At 47.9% G+C, this 17,421-nt stretch overlaps 2 protein-coding genes across 2 annotated transcripts in view; one reads left to right on the top strand and one right to left on the bottom strand.

Annotated features, from left to right (window-relative positions):
• Positions 1 to 17,421, bottom strand: part of rps13 (ribosomal protein S13) — a 319,891-nt gene that overhangs the window by 252,859 nt on the left and 49,611 nt on the right. The window lies entirely within an intron of this gene.
• Positions 7,464 to 17,421, top strand: part of LOC129705942 (uncharacterized) — a 28,580-nt gene continuing 18,622 nt past the window's right edge. Inside the window, exon 1 of the mRNA XM_055649872.1 lies at positions 7,464 to 9,264. Coding sequence (XP_055505847.1) covers positions 9,112 to 9,264 — 153 coding nt within the window. The 5' untranslated portion in view covers positions 7,464 to 9,111. The remainder of the gene's footprint in view (positions 9,265 to 17,421) is intronic.

Here is a 17,421-nt window from a genome sequence, read left to right as displayed (position 1 = left end):
CCCCGGGACGGTGGAAGGGGCCCCACAATGTCCACGTGGAGATGGTCGAACCGCCGGTGAGGTAGACCGAACTCCTGGAGAGGTGCGCGGACATGGCGCTGGATCTTTGCTGTCTGGCACGGGATGCAGGTGCGAGCCCAATGGGCAACTTGCTTGCGCAGACCATGCCACATGAAGCGAACTGCCACCAGTGCCGTTGTCGCCCGGATTGATGGGTGAGCCAGTCCGTGGATGACCTCGAACACTCTCCGGCGCCAGGTGGCAGGGACGATGGGGCGCGGCTGACCGGACGACACATCGCACAGGATTGTCATACCCCCAGGACCGAGAGGGACATCCTCAAGACGGAGTCCGGAGATGGCAGTCCGGTAGGTGGGCACCTCGTCGTCCGTGAGCTGTGCTGCTGCCAGAGCAGAATAGTCCAATCCGGGCGCCACCTTGAACACGGCATTTATAGCAGGGCGCCCGGTTCTCTTTTCCCCTTGACGTAGCGGATGGCTGTGGTGTACTCGGAGATGTAAGCCAACTGCCGCTGCTGACGTGCGGACCAGGGGTCGGAAACCTTCTGCAGGGCAAAAGTGAGCGGCTTATGGTCGGTGTAGGCGGTGAACGGGCGGCCCTCCAGGAAGTAACGAAAATGGCGCACAGCCAGGTACAGAGCCAGGAGCTCACGATCGAACGCACTGTACTTGGTCTGCGCGCGGTTGAGGTGCCGACTGAAGAAGGCCAGAGGCCGCCAAACTCCGCCCGTCAGCTGCTCCAGTACAGCACCAACTGCCGACTCCGAGGCATCCACAGTGAGAGCAGTCGGGGCATCTTCCCGCAGGTGCACCAGCAGCACGGCCCGAGCAAGGGCCTCCTTCGCGCCGTCGAAAGCTGCCTCCGCCTCGTGGGTCCACTCAACGCTCTTCTGCTGCCCACCCGCCAGAAGTTGATACAGGGGCCGCATGATGTGGGCCGCGGATGGCACGAAACGATGGTAGAATGCCACCATGCCGACAAATTCCTGCAGGCCACGCACCGTGCGTGGGCGGGGAAACCGACGGACGGCGTCAACCCTGTCAGGTAGGGGAACCGCGCCTTGCGCAGTCACGCGGTGGCCGAGAAAGTCAATTTCGTTGACCCCAAAACGGCACTTGTCCAGGTTGATGGCCAAACCATGCTCGCTGAGCCGCTGACAGAGCTGTCGAAGGTGAGCGCAGTGTTCCTGCTGCGAGTGGCTGGCCACCAGGATGTCGTCCAGGTACACGAACACGAATTCGAGGTCACGACAAACCCCGTCCATGAGGCGCTGAAAGGCCTGTGCAGCGTTCTTGAGGCCGAACGGCATCCGAGTAAACTCGTAAAGCCCGAATGGCGTGATGATAGCCGTCTTGGGTACGTCATCCGGGTGAACCGGGATCTGGTTATAACCCCGCACCAGATCCACTTTTGAAAAAAATGTGGCCCCAGCCAAGTGGGCCGTGAAGTCCTGGATGTGGGGTACGGGGTATCGATCCGCTGTTGTTGCAGTGTTCAGCCGTCGGTAATCCCCACAAGGTCGCCAGCCCCCGCTTGACTTAGGGACCATGTGGAGTGGGGACGCCCAAGGGCTGCTCGAAGGGCGGACGATCCCCAAGGCCTCCATCGTGCGGAATTCCCGCCGTGCCAGACGCAGTTTATCTGGTGGCAGTCGTCGTGCTCGTGCATGGAGGGGTGGGCCGGTAGTCGGGATATAATGTACAACTCCGTGGCTGGGGGTTGCTGAATGAAACTGCGGAGTGAGAATGTCCGGGAACGCAGCCAAGATTCGTGCGTATCGGGAGTCCACGGACGCCAGTGGCCGTCCCACCGGTTGACCCAAGCGCAACTTGATCGGCTCCATTGTAGTGGCGTTGACCAAACGCTGACGCCCGACGTCCACCATGAGGGAATGCGTCCGGAGAAAATCGGCCCCGAGCAATGGTTGGGAGACGTCGGCAACGGTAAAGTTCCATGAAAAATGGCAGGAGCCGAGCACGATGGGAACCATGCGCAGTCCATATGTGCGGATGGGGCTGCCGTTCGCCGCAGTGAGGACGGGCCCCCGCTTACCGGAACGAATGTCGGCCAGCGAAGGGGGCAGGACGCTGAGCTCCGCACCTGTATCCACGAGGAAGCGAGTCCCGGAGCGCCGATCCCAAGCGAAAAGGCGGTGAATTTGGCCGGCCACCGCGGGGGGACTATTGGCAGCCGGCCCAGGCGTTTCCCGGGAACGTGCAAGGCTGGCGGCATTGTCGTGCTGCAGCACCCCAGCGCTGATGGAAATAGCACCAGCTCCTTGTGTTTGTGCTATTTTGAGCTTGCCTGCCCCTGCTGGTGGTGCCTGCAGCTTGCTGGCGCTGGACTGCAGGTGCAGTACCCCTCACTGCCGCTGGGGGTAATCGAGCGGGCCGTCGGGCTGGAGCTGTCACTCCTTCCACAGCTCCCCCGCCCCACCGGAGGACATCGGGGAGCTGCTGCGGTGACGTCATCGGCGTGCCTGCCGACGGCCAGCGCGTTGACGTCATCCGGGCGCGTCGACATGAGCGCGACCTCGTCTCTGCTGACGCCCAGCGCGCTGACGTCATCAGGGCGCGCCATCCACATGGCGTCGGCGCGCCTCCCGAGGGCCCGAAGGTCGGCAAACGAGGCGTCGGTGAGTTGCAACCGAATGTAGGCCGGCAGCAGATGCAGGTAAGTGTACTCGAACAACAGGCACGGCGTGTGCCCGTCTAATAATGCCACCATTTCCTTTAGGAGGGTAGATGGCCGCCGGTCGCCCAGGCCCCCCATATGGAGGATCCTACCTGCCCGCTCCATCCTACTTAGTCCGTAAATTTGGAGCAGGAGCTGTTTCAGGCCGAGGTATTTGTTATTGTCCGGGGGGGCTGCGAGGAAGTCCGATACTTCTTCCACCGCATCCTGGTCGAGGGCTCCCACCAGGTAATAGAAGCGGGTGGCATCGACCGTGATGCCCCGCAGGTTGAACTGGGCCTCCGCCTGCTGGAACCAGATGAGCGGCCGTGTGGTCCAGAAGCTGGGCAGTTTCACGGAGACCGCGTCCAGAGATAGGGTCGGGCTGGCGTGTGAGGAGGTAGGGCTTTGTTCGGTCTCCATCATGATGCCAATGGAGCGTCGGGGGTCACCAATGTAGTGCGTAGGTCTCAAAATGAGGCAAGTAGTCCGCAGTTTGAGAAGCACTTTACTTTATTCCCTCCCGGTTCAGGGGAAGACGAAACCAGGCAAAGATGGCACCCAAACCCTGCCTTTTATACCCTCCGGCTAAGGACCGCCTCCGGACTGCACCACTCCTGTGCCGAGGGGTTCGGCAGTATAATGGGACGACCCTTAGGAGCCGCCACAATGGTATGTTTAATGCTAATTATAGCCCCTTACTTAAGAAATTAAACAATCTAATTAAATTCTGGAAAACGCTGCCGATGTCTTTAATAGGTCGAATAAATGTTATAAAAATGATTTTTTTACCACAAAGCCTATATTTATTTCAATCAATTCCAATATATCTTCCAAAATTTTTTTCAAAAAATTAGACTCAGACATCACAAACTTTATATGGGATTATAAATCCCACAGAATACAAAGAGCACACCTCAGTAAACCAAAAGAGATGGGTGGTCTAGCGCTCCCTAACTTCATGTACTATAATTGGGCGGTAAATATTAAAAATATGATTCACCTGCTGGACAACTCTGCCCAGCAGGTGGACTGGATTATAATGGAGAGAGAGGACTGCGCTCCTGGTAATACAGGCGCGACTCTCCTCTCACCAACGAATTTGAATAACAAATATTATAATAAAAATCCAATGATACATAGTACAATCAGAACTTGGAAACAAATAAAACAGAACTTAAAATTAAGAAATCTATCTCTGCTAATGCCAATAGCCAATAACCCTTCGTTTAAACCCTCAATTATAGATAAATCATTTACACAATGGGAAAGAACGGGAATCAAAACGCTCGGAGACCTGTATGAATTAGGGAAATTATTACCATTTCAACAATTACAACTGAAATATAACTTGAAAAATAATCAATATTTTAAATATCTTCAAATCCGTGATTATCTGAAAAAATATACAAAAGCCTATCAGGAGGCGTGCCAATCAGAAACCTTGGCTAACTGGGGAAGTGTGTTCCCTACTGAGAATCCGGAATGCGGCATTCAAATCTGGGGACAACGAAGCATACAAACTGGCAAGGGGCAACCTATCCCGGGGGATCAGGGAAGCGAAGAGGCTGTACGGACAAAAACTCAATAGCCACTTCGAAAATGAAAAAGACACACGCCGCTTGTGGCAGGGATTTCAGACCATCACTGACTACAAGCCCCCCCCCGATGCGGATATGCCAAAGCAACCCCTCCCTACCAGATGAACTGAACGAGTTCTACGCACGGTTTGAGGTTAAAAACAGCACCCAGACACGTGCACCACTGCCATCTCCCAGTGACCAGTCGCTCAGGCTGTCCGCAGCCAGAGTTAAAAAGGCCTTCGCCAGCGTCAATCCACGCAAAGCTGCAGGGCCGGACAACATTCCTGGATGCGTTCTAAGAGACTGTGCCGAGCAACTGAAGGATGTCTTCACAGACATTTTTAACATCTCACTCAGCCAGGCAGTAGTGCCGAATTGTCTTAAGAGTGCCACCATCGTCCCTGTACCGAAGAAACCAAACCCAGCCTGCCATAACGACTTTCGACCAGTGGCCCTAACACCCATTGTAATGAAGTGTTTTGAGCGACTAGTTATGCAGCACATCAAAAACAGTCTGCCTGCCGACCTAGACCCACTGCAGTTCGCCTACAGAGCCAACCGATCCACAGAGGACGCAGTCTCAACAACACTGAACCTCGTGTTGTCACATCTCGATCGGAAAAATACCTATGCCAGGATCCTCTTCATAGACTTCAGCTCCGCTTTCAACACAATCATCCCGCAGCAGCTGGTGGAGAAGTTGGAGCTGTTGGGGGTTGATGCTGGCACATGTAGCTGGGTCCTGAACTTCCTGTCGCAGCGGCAGCAGACAGTCAGGGTGGGCAGTAGGACATCAAAAACCATAGCCGTGAGCACTGGCTCACCCCAAGGCTGTGTCCTAAGCCCCCTTCTGTTTAGTCTGCTGACACACGACTGTACTGCCAGACTCAATAACAACTTCATCAGCAAGTTCGCTGATGACACAACAGTAGTGGGTCTCATCAGTGACAACGATGAATCGGCGTACAGGATGGAGGTGGAGCTGCTCACAGGTTGGTGCAAATCCCACAACCTCATTCTTAATGTGGGAAAAACTAAGGAGATGGTGGTTGACTTCAGGAGGGCGGGGAAACATCACCATGCACCTCTGCACATCGACGGAGCTGATGTGGAAAGGGTCAGCAGCATGAAGTTCTTAGGACTACATCTGTCTGATGACCTGACGTCCACGGCCAACACCACAGCTCTGGTCAAGAGAGCCCAGCAGCGACTTCACCCCCTCCGAAGACTACGGAAAGCAGGCCTCCCCACCACACATCTACGGACTTTTTACAGGGGGACTGTCGAGAGCACACTGACATACGGCATCACTTCCTGGTTCGGGAGCTGCAAGGCGTACGAACGGCACCAACTGGACAGGATAGTGAAGACCGCAAGCAGGATTATTGGTGCTCCACTCCCCTTCCTGCTGGACATATACAAGAAGAGATGCATCAACAGAGCCATCTCCATCATCAAAGACCCTTACCACCCATCGCATGACTTTTTCACCATCCTCCCATCTGGGAAGAGGTACAGGAGCATCAGCTGCAAAACCAGCAGGATGCTCCTCAGCTTCTTCCCACAGGCTATAAGACTGTTAAATGAACTTTCCCCCCTGCCAAGTATCGCGCACAAACCCCCCACACTGCAGCAGAGCCACTGTTGTGCCGCTGCCGGTCGGAACGGCTGTTGAATGTTATTGAATGTTATTAGAGGGTTAAATTGTTCATGACATGTATTTTAATTTTAATTGCTATTTATCTTGTAACGAAAACTGAATGGACACTGGTTGAGAAACGTTTTTTTGTTTCCTCTGAGTATGCGAATACTCAGGAAATGACAATAAAGATTTACAATTACAATTACAATTATAATATGCCCCCAGACTTATTAGATGAAGCCATGAAGATAAAGGCTGAATCAGCAAATCTAATATCATACTTATATAATATTATATTGAATATAGAAATACCTACAACAGATAATATTAGAAGAGATTGGGAACAAGAATTAGCTATAAAAATTTCAAAAGAGAGCTGGGATAAACACTTAATATATGTGCATAAATGCTCGATCAACGTACGACATACTCTAATCCAATATAAAACATTACACAGACTATATTATTCAAAAACTAAAATAAATAAACTCTTCCCCAACGTCTCACCCATTTGTGATAAATGTCAGGTACAAGAAGCTAACATAGCGCACTCTTTTGTTTTCTGTATAAAAATTCAAAAAATCTGGAACAAAATATTTGAAATCTTTACAAAATTATTTAAAACAAAACTTCTACCCAGAGTAGAATGGATCATTTTTAGAATATCGGAAGGTAACCCTGAATTAAATATGTTTCAAACGAACTTACTTAATTATGGGCTAATAATCGGAAAAAAGCTTATACTTAAATTTTGGAAAAATGCTCCAATACCAACAACAAAAATGTGGATTTCAAACATGTTCGAAACATTACACTTGGAAGAGATGAGACTCCTCCTAGCAGGTAAAGCAGATCACTTCCAAAAGACGTGGTCTGCATTTATGGAACTATTACAAGCTAAGGTGCAATAATAAGTTAAAATATAAAGGCTACCAGGGGGGTAATGGGGGGTATAAAATACATTTTTAATAAAAACATGGTTGGTATATCTTTTTTGCGGAGTTTTGTGTTACAATAGAGCGACTGATTTTCCTTTTTTCCTTTTTTTTCTTTTCTTTCTAGGGTCTTAAATATTTTCTTTGCTTCCTTCTCTAATTCCTTCCCTAAGGGGTTCTTTTCTCCCAACACTTTCCTGCACCTTCACGATTCTTGCTTACTTTTCTTACTTCTTTTATTTCTTTCTCTTTTAAAGCTCAAAAAATGAAGTGGTACAACATAATGTAATAAGATATATGCGATGTATTAATGTGATTTACTGTACTGCTAATAAAAATAAAATTAAAATTAAAAAAAAAAAAAGAACTGGCTTGTTCGTAGAAGACAGAGGGTTGTGGTGGATGGTGGATATTCAGGCTGGAGGTTTGTGACCAGTGGAGTTCCGCAGGGATCTGTGCTGGGACCTGTGCTGTTTGTGATATATTGAAATGACCTGGACGTAAATGTAAACGGGTGGTGAGTAACTTTGCTGGCTCGAAGGGCCGAATGGCCTACTCCTGCACCTATTGTCTATTGACACCAAATTGGAGGAGTTGTAGATTGTGAGGAAGGCTTTCAGAAGATACAGTGGGATATAGATCAGCTAAAGGAATGGGCAGAGAAATGGGCAGATGGAGTTTAACTCGAGCAAGTGTGAGGTGTTGCACTTTGGGAGGTTGAATGTAAGGAGAGAGTATGGCAAGACCCTTTGCAGCAATGTTGTGCAGAGGGATCTTGGAGTCAGAGTTCATAGCTCACTGAAGCTGGCAGCAAAGGTGGATGGGCTGGTAAAGAAGGTGCATGGTATGCTTACCTTCATTGCTCGGGACATTGCATGTGTGATTCAGGAAGTCGTGATGGTGCTCTATAGGACTTAGGTTAGACTGCTCTTGGAGTTATTGTGTGCAGTTCTGATTGCCACATTACAGGAAAGATGTGGAGGCTTTGGAGATGGTGCAGAGGAGCTTTGCCAGAATGCTGCCTGGGAGAAGAAGGAATGACCGTGGTGGGACATCTTAAATGATATTGGCTACATTTCCAATGCAGCGTGAGGTGTAGATGGAGTCAATGGTGTGGAGTCTGGACTGTGTGATACAATGACAGGCCTTCACCAGGAACACTTGATGGCCACCGTGTGCTGAGTCCAACGCCTCAATATAGACACCAAGAAACTACCAGGCACCCACCTCTACATGGGTAGTGTAGTGTTGACAAAGGTTTTGCAACTAGATCTTTGACACCACTGTTGGCCAAGATGGTGGTGGAAATATCAAATACTATTGGTGTGTGTGGGAGAGGGTCACAGAGACAGGGACAGTCTGAAGAAAGGTCTCGACTCGAAACGTCACCTATCCATGTTCTCCATGGATGCTGCCTGACCTGCTGAGTTACTCCAGAACTTTGTGGCCTTTAACGATTTTTGAATACAACCTTATACCCCTGTCCCACTTAGAAAACCTGAACGTAGTCCTCTGGAGACTTTGCGCCCCACCCAAGGTTTCCGTGCGGTTCCCAGAGGTTTTTGTCAGTCTCCCTACCTGCTTCCACTAATTGCAACCTCCGGCAACCACCTGCAACCTCCGGGAACCGCACGGAAACCTTGGGTGGGGCACAAAGTCTCCAGAGGATTCCGTTCAGGTTTCCTAAGTGGGACAGGGGCATTAATGTCTGTATAAATTATTTAACCCTGGCAGTGCGTTCCAGGCATACACCGCTCTGTGTGTAAAAAGTTATCTTCATGTTACTCTTTAAACTTGTGCACATTGACCTCCAGTGGATAAGGGGCGGCATAGTGACGCAGCGGCAGAATTGCTGCCTTACAGTGCCAGAGACGCTGGTTCAATCCTGACTCTGAGTGCTGTCTGTACGGAGTTCGTATGTTCTCCCTGGCACTGCATTAGTTTTCTCCGGGTGCTCCGGTTTCCTCCCACACTCCAAAGACTTGCGAGTTTGTAAGTTACTTGGCTTTGGTAAGTTGTGAATTGTTCTTAGTGTATAGGATAATGTTACTATACTGTTGATCGCTGGTCAGCACGGATGGGGCGGGATGAAGGTCCTGTTTCCACTCTGTATCCCTCTAGTCTAAAGGTCTAATCAATAAAGATAAATAAAGAGAACAGTCTTTAACCATGTTGGTGCCAGTTAGAATCAGGTTGAATAATTCACGCGGCCCTGTGTTACAGGACGTCCTTACGAGGCCAGAATCGTTGGAAGAAGATGAGTGTCGCTGTGGTTGACTTTGGCTCATTTGCCTTGGGTGAAGCTGCACCTTCAGCCCATGAAATGAAACGATTATCCATGGAGATCGGACGGGCATTCAGTGAACTTGGATTTGTGTACCTCAAAAACACCGGCATCAAAGATGAGCAAGTATGCATGCACTTTACTATCCCGTTATATATATTTAGTTTTATATAGAAAAACAATATAGAAACAGGCCCTTCAGCCCACCGAGTCCACAGCAATCATCGATCGCCCGTTCACACCAGCTCATGTGCCGCGGAACCGGGGGGCTGCAGTCCTCCATGTTTTTGGCGAGGCATGCTTCATAACCCGAAATACTTCATAACCCGCTCTGCTCCCTCACCGGGTACCCCCGAGGCCGATGATCAGTGATCGCTCAGCCCCCCCACTTTCAAAAACGTTCCGCGGCCTCTGTAGCTCTATGTTATCCCACTTTCTCATCCACTCCCTACACACTAGGGGTAATTTACAGATTAACCAACAAACCTACACGTCTTTGGGATGTGGGAGGAAACTGGAGCAACCGGAGGAAACCCACGCGGTCACAGGGCAAACGTGCAAACTCCACACAGACAGCACCCAATGTGAAGATGGAATGGCGGGTGTCTGGAGATGTGAGGCTGCCACTGTGACCTGCTGCTCCACTGTGCTGCCCCAATGCTAGTAATGCTACTGCAAACTAATATGTGTTGTAACTTAAAGACATTTCCTGCCAGGGTCACAAAGGCCTGACACATGGACAGTCCGTACATGAGGGTCAGTGCGTGGGGGAAGGGCAGGATGATGGGGATGGGTTTTCTGGCAGCTCCCAGATGTGATGGGGAGTTTGTGTGTGCTTTCTCTCCCCACCTTCCCCTCACTCCCTCCCCCAAGGGGCTGTGAGCACTGAACATACTCCCCCGATTTCTCACGCTGTCAGTGAGGCCGGCTGCCAGACACTCTCCCCATGCCTTCGCACTCTCCCCTCACCCCTGTCTCTGTGACCCTGTCCCACACACACTGTGTGGATGCTCATTTCCCACCGACAGACGGCCCACAGGATCTGAACTCTGTTCTAATCTGTGGACTGTCCATTCTGGGAGCAACCTGACTCTGCTAACTAGCATCTGCATTACAGGCACAATATTCATTTATACTATATTATATTCACATGCACTGTATTTGCGTACACATGGAACTGCAGATGCTGGTATCCTGAGCAAAAGACACAAAGTGCTGGAGTAACTGCAGGTCAGGCGGCATCCATGGAGAACATGGATAGGTGACAGATACTGTAGCACCCTAAACGTCACCTGTCCATGTTCACCAGAGATGCTGCCTGACCCGCTGAGTTACTCCAGCACTTAGTGTGAAAATGCATTTGCTTCCTATTCTGGGAAGATAACTCATTATTTATATAGAAAATGTCTTGCATATAACATCCTTAAAAATGTAACTGTTTAAAGTGCGAAGAAGTGCATATGGAGGGATATTGATCACATGCAGGCAGAGGCAGTGCTTCCACACCTCAATTTTTGTTTTCCTTAAATAGAAGCCCAAATTTCCTGGAATTTGATGGTATTTCCTGAAATTTTCAAAACTGCTTCCTGCGTGTTATTTGTTGTTGGGTTTTTTTCGCGGGCACACCTTAACAACACAAAGAAGAACAAGGCAAAACAGATCTATGTAACTACACCGTAGCTGCCTGCTTCTGTTACTTGCTTGCAGAGTGTTTTGCAAGCCAGCTTTTGTTGCCTCCAACACCTTTTGTTGTCTTCGTTTTTACAACATTTTTTTACAACCTGCTGTCATGTGTCTCAGATTCTCAGATTCCCTCCCTCCCTGCCCTGCCTCCCCCTCCTCCATCCCTCCCTCCCTCCCTCTCACCCTCCCTCTCCCTCCCCTCTCTCCCTCCCCCTCCCTCTTTCTCCCCCTCCCTCCCTCCCCCCTTTCTCTTCCTCCCCCTCTCCCTCTCCCTCCCTCTCTCGCTCCCTTCCTCTCTCCTACTCTCATTCCCCTCTCCCACCTCTCCCCAGGGGCAGATTTAGATGAAAAGAGGCCCCAAGCTGTTCCACGTGAGGCCCCTCCCACACCCCCACCCCCACAACTAGAGGAAGATGGTCCTCCAGATTCACACCAATTTGCAGCCGAGCGTGGCCAATGAGATAAGGCGCTGGAAAGCTGCACTTTTATTTATTTATTTATTGATTGCCACTGCTAATGTCGAGTTATTGGCTTAAACACTATTATTCTGAAATGGAGAGCAAGGAAAATTACAGAAGGGTTGTTTAGAGACTACAGTGTGTTGTGATAGCATATGTAAGAAAGGCCTATGACAGTGTCAAAAATATTATACACCTTGCAGGGATCTCACTTAATTTTTTTTCTTTGTTGTCAGCCGGGCAACCTAGGCAGCTTTATAAGTTGCCAAATGACAGTTTAGGTGGCCATTTAAGACGGCTTGCATGATGCATAGAAAATGTGCTTGGAAATAGGTGCGTAGTTACCATTCGGAATTATGAGCAATGAAACATTCACGTATTATGATCTTCAAATAAAGTCACAAACTAAACATATTCACCAATCAAGACATGATATATATACCACAATGACATGCAGCAACATTTTAACACAGTATTTCAACTCTTTTTACATGTTGCAATGAATGCAATTACTATTATTTCTTTACCTTCCAAACAAAAATGTGGTTGGATTATTCAGCGTATGATCACTCCTCTGTGAGACCAAGCGCAGGCTTGGCGATTGCTTCGCACAACACCTCCACTCAGCTCGCAATAACCAATCTGATCTCCCGGTGGCTCAACACTTCAACTCCCCCTCCCATTGTGAACCCGACCTTCTGTCCTGTCCTGTCAACACACACACACACGTCACACACACACAAAGCATATGTCACGCTAGTATCAAGACATGATATGCTGGTTTCCACAGGGCTAGTGGAGTATGCAGCCAAATGATTTTGAGCACAGTAGTTCAACTGCGGCCAGGCTGCATGTTGCAATGAATGCAGTTACTACTATTTCTTTAGGCTTCCAAACAAAAAAACTGCCAGGATTCTGTCCAGCGTATGACAGAACCTTGGTGAGACCAAGCGCAGGTGAATGGATTATTGGGCTGGCGATTGCTGGCAGTTCGCTCAACACCTCCCTCAGCTCGCAATAACCAATCTGATCCCCTCCCGGTGGCTCAACAGTGCTTCAACTCCCCCCATGCACTCTTAGTGAACCCAGAGACCATTTCTGTCCTGTTCCCATGTCCAAGACACACAGGCACACACGTGCACACACACATTTATTAAGTTTCTGTTGCGCTAGTATAAGATGTAAATGGTGCGAAGATGTGCTTATTAAGTTCTTTCTTGTTGTGTAGTGTTGAGTTCTGTGGGCCAAATTGATGACTATTTCCTGTGATAAAAAGAGACAATGGCAGCTCAGTCACTCAGCGGCCAGGCTGAAAGAAAATCAGAGAATTCACTCAGAAGTCATCCTTGCAGTACAGTCACTCTGACCTGGCAGGCTGGCAGCTGAGAAACTGCCAGAAATTCTGTCCAAAACTGGTGACAGACTGTGAGAGAGAAGGGGGAGAGTGTGGAAACATAGAAAATGGAAAATTGGGCTGGCAGGCCATTCGGACCTTCGAGCCTTACACCGCCATGGATGGATCATGGCAGTTCACTCAGTCAGTATCCCTCTCCTCCCTTCTCACCATACCCCCCCCCCCCCCCCCCACTCTGCTCCTTGCCATTCCCCTAACTCCCTCTTAAATATAGCCAAACCTGAACTGGCCTCAACTACCATTTCTGCCATTAGGTTCCCATTGTGATGAAGAGCACAGATTCATCAAAAGTTGTAAAAAATGATTTTCTCATCTCAGTCCTAAAAGACTTCTCTCATATCCTTAAACTGTGACCCCTAGTTCTGGACTTCCCCAACATCGGGAATAATCTTCCTGCATCTAGCCTGTCCAACCCCTTAAGAATTTTGTAATTTTCTATAAGATCCCCCCTCAATCTTCTAAATTCTAGCGAGTACAAGCCAAGTCTATCCAGTCTTTCTTCATATGAAAGTCCTGCCATCCAAGGAATCAGTCTGGTGAACCTTCTCTGCACTCCCTCTATGGCAATAATGTCCTTCCTCAGATTTGGAGATCAAAACTGTACGCAATACTCCAGGTGTGGTCTCACCAAGACCCTGCACAACTGCAGTAAACACCTCCCTGCTCTTATCGCTATGAATGCTAACATACGATCCTTTCTTCACTGCCTGCTGCACCTGCACCTGCAGGAAAACTTTGACATTTCCATCTTTCCTCGGCCATAGTTGTCATCATGACAAAACTTGATTCAATGGGGAATGGGTCCGCTGAAGGGGAATGTCTTCACCTTCCGTGCTGTAATTGTTATATGGTTATTATATAGTTCTGTCAAAATAAGTGTAATCCTAGGAATGAGAACAATGTCATCTTTGAAGGCTCCCATGTTGATTATTGCAATGATCAGATTGTTGTGTAGCTCTTCCACAATCATCCTCGTTCTATTGCTTAGCTTTGGCCGTTCCAAGTATCTCATTAATATGATTGGAGATCCTTTTTTCAACTCCAATTTGTGTGGTGGTAATCCAGAGAGCTCGAGTGAATCGAGGAATTCTGTTGGGAAGTGAGTATCATGAGTTCCGTCAGTGACAGCATTGAAAGAAAAGTACTCCTTAATGATTCCAGGGAAGCGTCTGATGCGTGTAGAATTGATGCTTTTCATGGTATCATTGTGAGGAACCAAGATACAATTGTTGGAGAATAATTCTGCTGGATTGTCAAATGTGGGATAGATGAAATCAATACAATCCTCCAGTGTTTCTGCTGATAGACGCATGTCTTGTGGGATTTCAATTTCATTGTCTTCATTCTTTAAAATCTTGTCTTCTCCAACTTTCAACAAATATTGAGAATAGTCGCCTTCTCTCTCTGTCAATCGCATATTTGTGTGCATTTGAAACTTGGTAAAAAAGTCTCCACAAGTAGGGTTTCTTGATGCAGGCATTTTCTACATCAGCATCATTTCCCCTTTTCACCACAGCAAGTAGTTGTCGAAAATCGCCATAACAAACGATAAGAATGCTGCCAAAAGGCTTGGTGTTGTTGCAGACATTTTGAAGAGTTCTGTCCACCGCTTCAAAGCTTTCTCGCCTAATCATTGGACATTGATCCCAAACAAAGACTTTCACTTGCCTCATGAAATGTGCCATCTTAGAGTTCTTCTCGATGTTTCAGAATGTATCCTCAACCACTTGGATGGGTATCTTGAATCAAGAATGTGCAGTTCTTCCACCAGGCATTAATGTAGCTGCTATCCCAGAGAATGCTACAGCAATAGCCACATCACCTTGACCTCTAACTTTGGAGAGGTTCAAATTGGTGATAAATGTTTGTCCTGTTCTTCCTGGTGCATCAATGAAAAACATTCAAGGGAGATTCCTTTTCAAGGAGTTGCACACCTGGTCATACACTGCTCTCTGCTCATCATTCAGCAGAGGCTCATTCTGCTCAACAAACTGCTGTTGTTCATTTCTATTGTATTGTAATTCTGCAGCAATTCTGGATTGTCACCATCAAGGTGCATCCTTCCATTTCTTGATTGTGGCAAATTAAAGAATTCCATTCACACAATTCACACAATCACACAAGAATTCCATTGTTTTGTTGTAATTCTCAAGCTTGTCTTGAATATACAACAGAGCCTGATCATGATGCTTCTCTTCAATCACGATATTAGGATCATTCATTGTTCTCCGTTCTCCTTCAAGGTAATCTTCAGACATTGAATTCTTGAAGTGATCCCATAATTGTCGAGGATCGTTGATCTCAGTATTCGTCAAAAAAATAACAAACAAAACGCACACACGCACACACGCACACACACCACTAAAATGCCAAGCAACTTCAGTACGTGGTAAATATACAGTGTAAAACGAATGTTTAAAGCCTCCTGTCAAGGCTCCTGCTGAAGCAAAAATGTGCTTTAAATAACATCCAAGAAACACACTCACCATAGACAGAGCAGTCAGCTCGCTTGAATTATTCAACGGCGCCTGCTCTCAGCACCATCTTGACGTCACCCTCTCACTTCTTGCCACGTACTGAAAATAATGCACTCAGCGCCAGCATGCCACTAACCGGAAATGACATAATCGGCGCCATCTTGCAACTAAGCGAAAATCACAGAATGAGCGCCAATTTTGAAATTAAACACAGTTCTGATCTAATAAAATGTTTATTCACGCTTTATCCATCCGAAAACTGTTGCAAGCAAGCCATTTAAAAGCCAAGCCAATAGGGCATAAACACTTAGCAAGCCAACAAGACACATTCGTTTGCTGAAAGCACTTAAAAAAAGCCAATTGGGACAAAAACACTTAGCAAGCCCACAAATTACATTTGTTTGCTGAAAGCACTTTAAAAAGCCAATTAAGGCATAAACACTTAGCAAGCCAACAAAAGACATTTGTTTGCTGAATGCACTTAAAAAAGCCAATTAGGGCAAAAACACTTAGCAAGCCAACAAAAGACATTGGTTTGCTGAAAGAACCTTAAAAAGCCAATTAGGTAAAAAACACTTAGCAAGTCAACAAAAGACAATCGTTTGCTGAAAGCACTTTAAAAAGCCAACTGGGCAAAAACACTTAGCAAGCCCACAAAACACATTTGCTGAAAACCCCATCCCGGGGACTCACCGTGGAGTAGTGTTCAGTGTTATTCACAGCTCAGAGAGCCATGACCCTCGCGCTTCCTCCATCTGGCAGAGACTGAGTGAGGCACGATACTCCAGGTTTTATAGTCCTTCTCCCCTGCCGCCAGCGGGAGCAGCAGAGAGAATGGCGAATTAAAAAAAACATTAATATCTCTCTGGTTTTACAGCCATAGGAAAAATCCTCCAGTCCATTCTGGCAGCGGGGAGGGGGAGGGGGAGGGCTCTGAGCTAGGTGGCAAAAAATGACAGCCGTAGGTGGCGGCGTTCTCCGGGAAATCAAAGCACAGCGAGTCAAAAACGGTCAGGATCTTACTTTTCGTAATATAGATTATAGTTGTATATTCATTAATAAATATACACCATTTTGTTTTCTCATTTATAACATTGTTTACAGAGTACTATGTTTACATATTCTATTGTGCTGCTGCAAGTAAGGATTTCATTGTTCTAACTGGGACGTGAGAATAAAACACTCTTGACTCTTGACTTACGCCGCTAATGTGTGTGATATAACTAGTGTACAGGTGATTGGTGGTTGGAATGGGCCGAAGGGCCTGTTTCCATGCTGTATCTTTAAATTAAACTAAAAACACTAAAACCAGAGGGAGTTTAAAGAAGGGTCTCTACCTGAAACATCACCCAATTTCTTCTATCCACAGTTGCTGGCTGCTCCATGGAGTTCCCCCGCACAATTAAAGCATGGAATAGTCTTCATCCTCCCATAGTTACCCAACCAGACGCAACTAAATTTAAGTTAGCTCCTTTTTCCCCAAGAACCATTTTTTGCTTAAGTCCAAGTCAAGAGTCAAGAGACTTTTATTATCATGTATCCCAGATTGGACAATGAAATTCTTGCTTGCTGCAGCACAACAGAATATGTAAACATAATACAGAACAGGAGATAAAAGTTCAGTGTGTTTATATACCATAGACCATATATATGCACAATAAATATACAGATAAAATGCAATAGGCTGTTATTGTTCAGCCCTCCACCACCTCCAGTTTAAATTTCATTTAGAATATTTTAGGAGGACCAGGAAACCAGAAGCAAGTGTTACTCCACTCCAGCCCCAGGGTCAGGGAGTGATTCTGCGTTGGTTTTCCGCGGTTGCGGCGACGCTGCAGCAATGGCGGCCAGATCTCCCACAATTCAAAGTGAGGGAGAAAGTGCCCAGCGCCGACCAGTTGCCGTGGCAGTGCGCATGTGCAGGGCGGCCGATGATGTGCTGGCCGTGGTTGTGCGCATGTGTAGGGGGGGAGTATTTTCTGGCCGTAGCAGTGCAAGGCGGCCTGCCGTGCCAGCGGATGAGGAGCGAGTGGAGCCCAGCGGCCCGGACACGGATACGGATGGCGGGCGGAGACGGAAAGTGACAGAGAGAGAGTGATAGAGAGGGGGGCCCGCCCAGAGTTGAACGGCAGTTGTCCTGCCTTGGCCGGAGGCCCCCTAGATTTCAAGGTCCTAGCCTTCAGCCTATGAAGCCTAGTGGTAAATCCGGCTCTGCGAGGCCCCCCTAGATCTCGAGGCCCTAGGCTTAAGA

This window comes from Leucoraja erinacea, chromosome 18 (assembly GCF_028641065.1).
Source record: "Leucoraja erinacea ecotype New England chromosome 18, Leri_hhj_1, whole genome shotgun sequence".
NCBI classification, from domain to species: domain Eukaryota; kingdom Metazoa; phylum Chordata; class Chondrichthyes; order Rajiformes; family Rajidae; genus Leucoraja; species Leucoraja erinaceus.
This window is presented reverse-complemented; position numbering and strand designations above follow the sequence as displayed.